The sequence below is a fragment of the Myotis lucifugus genome, unplaced genomic scaffold (assembly GCF_000147115.1).
Source record: "Myotis lucifugus unplaced genomic scaffold, Myoluc2.0 scaffold_395, whole genome shotgun sequence".
NCBI classification, from domain to species: domain Eukaryota; kingdom Metazoa; phylum Chordata; class Mammalia; order Chiroptera; family Vespertilionidae; genus Myotis; species Myotis lucifugus.
The window spans coordinates 164,454-166,786 of NW_005871443.1; the positions used below are offsets into that span (position 1 = coordinate 164,454).

The 2,333-nt window shown below is 55.4% G+C and overlaps 1 protein-coding gene and 1 long non-coding RNA gene across 3 annotated transcripts in view; both read left to right on the forward strand.

The window, feature by feature from the left end:
* Nucleotides 1–453: 453 nt before the first annotated feature.
* On the forward strand, nucleotides 454–1,437 carry LOC111823111. Its single transcript, XR_002826115.1, has 2 exons — nucleotides 454–1,048; nucleotides 1,347–1,437. It is a non-coding gene; the product is annotated as an uncharacterized LOC111823111 (long non-coding RNA).
* Nucleotides 1,438–2,094: 657 nt separating this feature from the next.
* Nucleotides 2,095–2,333, forward strand: part of LAMP1 (lysosomal associated membrane protein 1) — a 19,816-nt gene continuing 19,577 nt past the window's right edge. Inside the window, exon 1 of one of the 2 annotated variants that reach the window (XM_006102035.3) lies at nucleotides 2,095–2,332. In XM_006102035.3, the coding sequence (XP_006102097.1) occupies nucleotides 2,284–2,332 (49 nt within the window). In that variant the 5' untranslated portion in view covers nucleotides 2,095–2,283. The remainder of the gene's footprint in view (nucleotide 2,333) is intronic. The other variant, XM_023743496.1, reaches the window with a different exon arrangement.

The following is a 2,333-nucleotide window of genomic DNA, read 5'->3' on the forward strand; positions in this document are numbered from 1 at the left end:
AAATTCCCTTTGGCTAAGGCTGCAGCCGCTATCACCACCAAACACCAGATTCTCGGGCATAGAGCTTCTTTGCCACCACTTAATTCCTGATTCAGTCTAACAGGCTGAACTCTGGCCAAGTTCAGACCTTAGCTGCTAGGAAGGCTGGAAAAGTGATCATCTGTCTTTGTTTTTGTTTTGTTTTCAGTTTCTACCAGGAGCCCTGTCTACTACCCATATTCACAAAGGAAGGAATTCTCCCAACATAGGAAGGAGCTTCAAGTGGAAAAGACAATTCAGAGGTTTTATTGTTTCTACACTCAAGATTATTTGGTAGATTTTAATTTTTTTATTGCTTTCAGCGAGGAAGGAAGAGGGAGAGAGAGAAACATCAATGATGAGAGAGAATCATTGACCAGCTGCCTCCTGCACACCCCACACTGGGGATCGAGCCTGCAACCCAGGCATGTGCCCTTGACAGGAATCGAATCTAGGACCCCTCAATCCGCAGGCAGACACTCTATCCACTGAGCCAAACCGGCTAGGGCTATTTGGTAGTTTCTCATTATCGGGAGAAAATGAAAATATTTTAGAATTCCTCCAATGTACCTCTGGATTTAACAGTCTACTTCGTAGAGACAACCCAGGCTCAAATACCATGTTCACATACTGGACCAATACCACATGCTAACAAATTATTGTTCTCAAACGACTTCACAGTGAAAGTAGAAACAGACCCTCGACTGAATAGTTTCTCTTTCCTGCAATGTTCCTCAATTGGGTGGCACTTCACCTAGTCGAGCGGAATTCTGCTGTTTAAACACCTGCCCCATCTGGAACAACAACCAACAAAAAAAATCCAAAAAGATCCTTGAGAACACAAACTAGGTACCACCAAACCTACTCTTTAGTTCCTGCCCCAAACAACAGAGCACAGCCCAACAAGTCTCTGCTTTCTCTCGGAGCCCATTGGCTCCTCCGCTTCATGACTTTTTCCAGCTGATTCCATGTTTAGAAGCTGGAGGGAAGGGAAGGGAAACTGGACAACATCTACAAAAAGCGAATAAATGTAAGAACGAAGGAAAAAAGAGATGACACGATCAGGAAGGAGGGGCAAGGCAGCGAAGGCTGGAATCTGGGGAGGGTAAGCGTGACCGGGGCCAGGGCCTGGGCAGCAGGAGGAGGAAAGGGAAAGGGAACAGAGAGCCTCTAGTCCAGGCAAACCACAGGCAGGAGGGATGGAGGGAGGGAAGGTTCCAGAAACAGAGACGGCGGTTTCCTTGTCTGCGGAATGGATGGGTTCTGCGGAACGGACTGGTGCTTCCTAACTCGTGATAAACGCCACCCCCACTCCTGTTCATCTCCAGGCGGGTGTCACGGCTGGGGAGCACCGTAACCTCTGAATCTCCTCCAAGTAAGATTTTTGTCTAAGTAAATTCTGTACTTTGTGTTTAAAAAGAGGGTTTTTGTTTTGATTTCAAATATGAAGTGTACTATTCACAAAGCGTGCTCAACCATCCCACCTCCTTCCTAACCTTCGCGTTCATCCTCCGTGAGAACAGTGGAGCAGAGGAGACCCAACGTTAGAAGCGTCGGGATGTCGCGTCCTAACTACCACCTAATCCCTCCAAAAGGTTCCTTCCTGCGGAAAGCCTCGCTCCTCGCGGGTGGGACCAGTCCTCTCCCCGCCGAGGACGCCCCCTCACAGTCGCTGGGTCACTAGGAGCGCGAGTCTCCACCGCGCCGGCCGCTCGGCACGTCCCTGGGTTCACACTCATCTTAACCGCTGGCGGCCGCCGGCTGGTGGCTCAGGGACCCCCTACAGCCCCGCCTCCCGCCCCCTCACCTGCAGGCTCCCGGGACGCCTCCTCTACCCCGAGCCACCGCCCACTTTCCGCCTCGGGCCGCGCGGAGAACTGGGCCAGGGACCTTGGAGCCGGGCCCGAGTCACGCGGCTCCGCGATCACCCGCCTGGCGGTGTCACGCACCCGACTCCAGGGCCAGTGGGAAGCGAGCGCCGCGCGCGGGGAGGACGCCGCGCTGGAAGGCGCACGGCCGCCGGCCACCGCGCACTCTCGCGAGATCTGGGAGGTCACGTGATGGCGTGGGTGAGGCGACGCTTCACGTGACGGGCGCCGCCGGCCGCAGGGTCTCTTTTCTGCCGCGAGCACCGCAGCTGCTGGGCCTCTTGACCGAGGGATCTGCCGCTCTCACGCCGGCCCCCAGCGCTTTCCCCTGCGCCCATCCTCCGGCGGCCCCACCACCCGACCCCTCGGGGCTCTCGATCCCGTGGCCCTGGTGCCCATGGCGGCCCCCGGTGGCGCCCGGCGGCAGCCGCTGCTCCTGCTGTTACT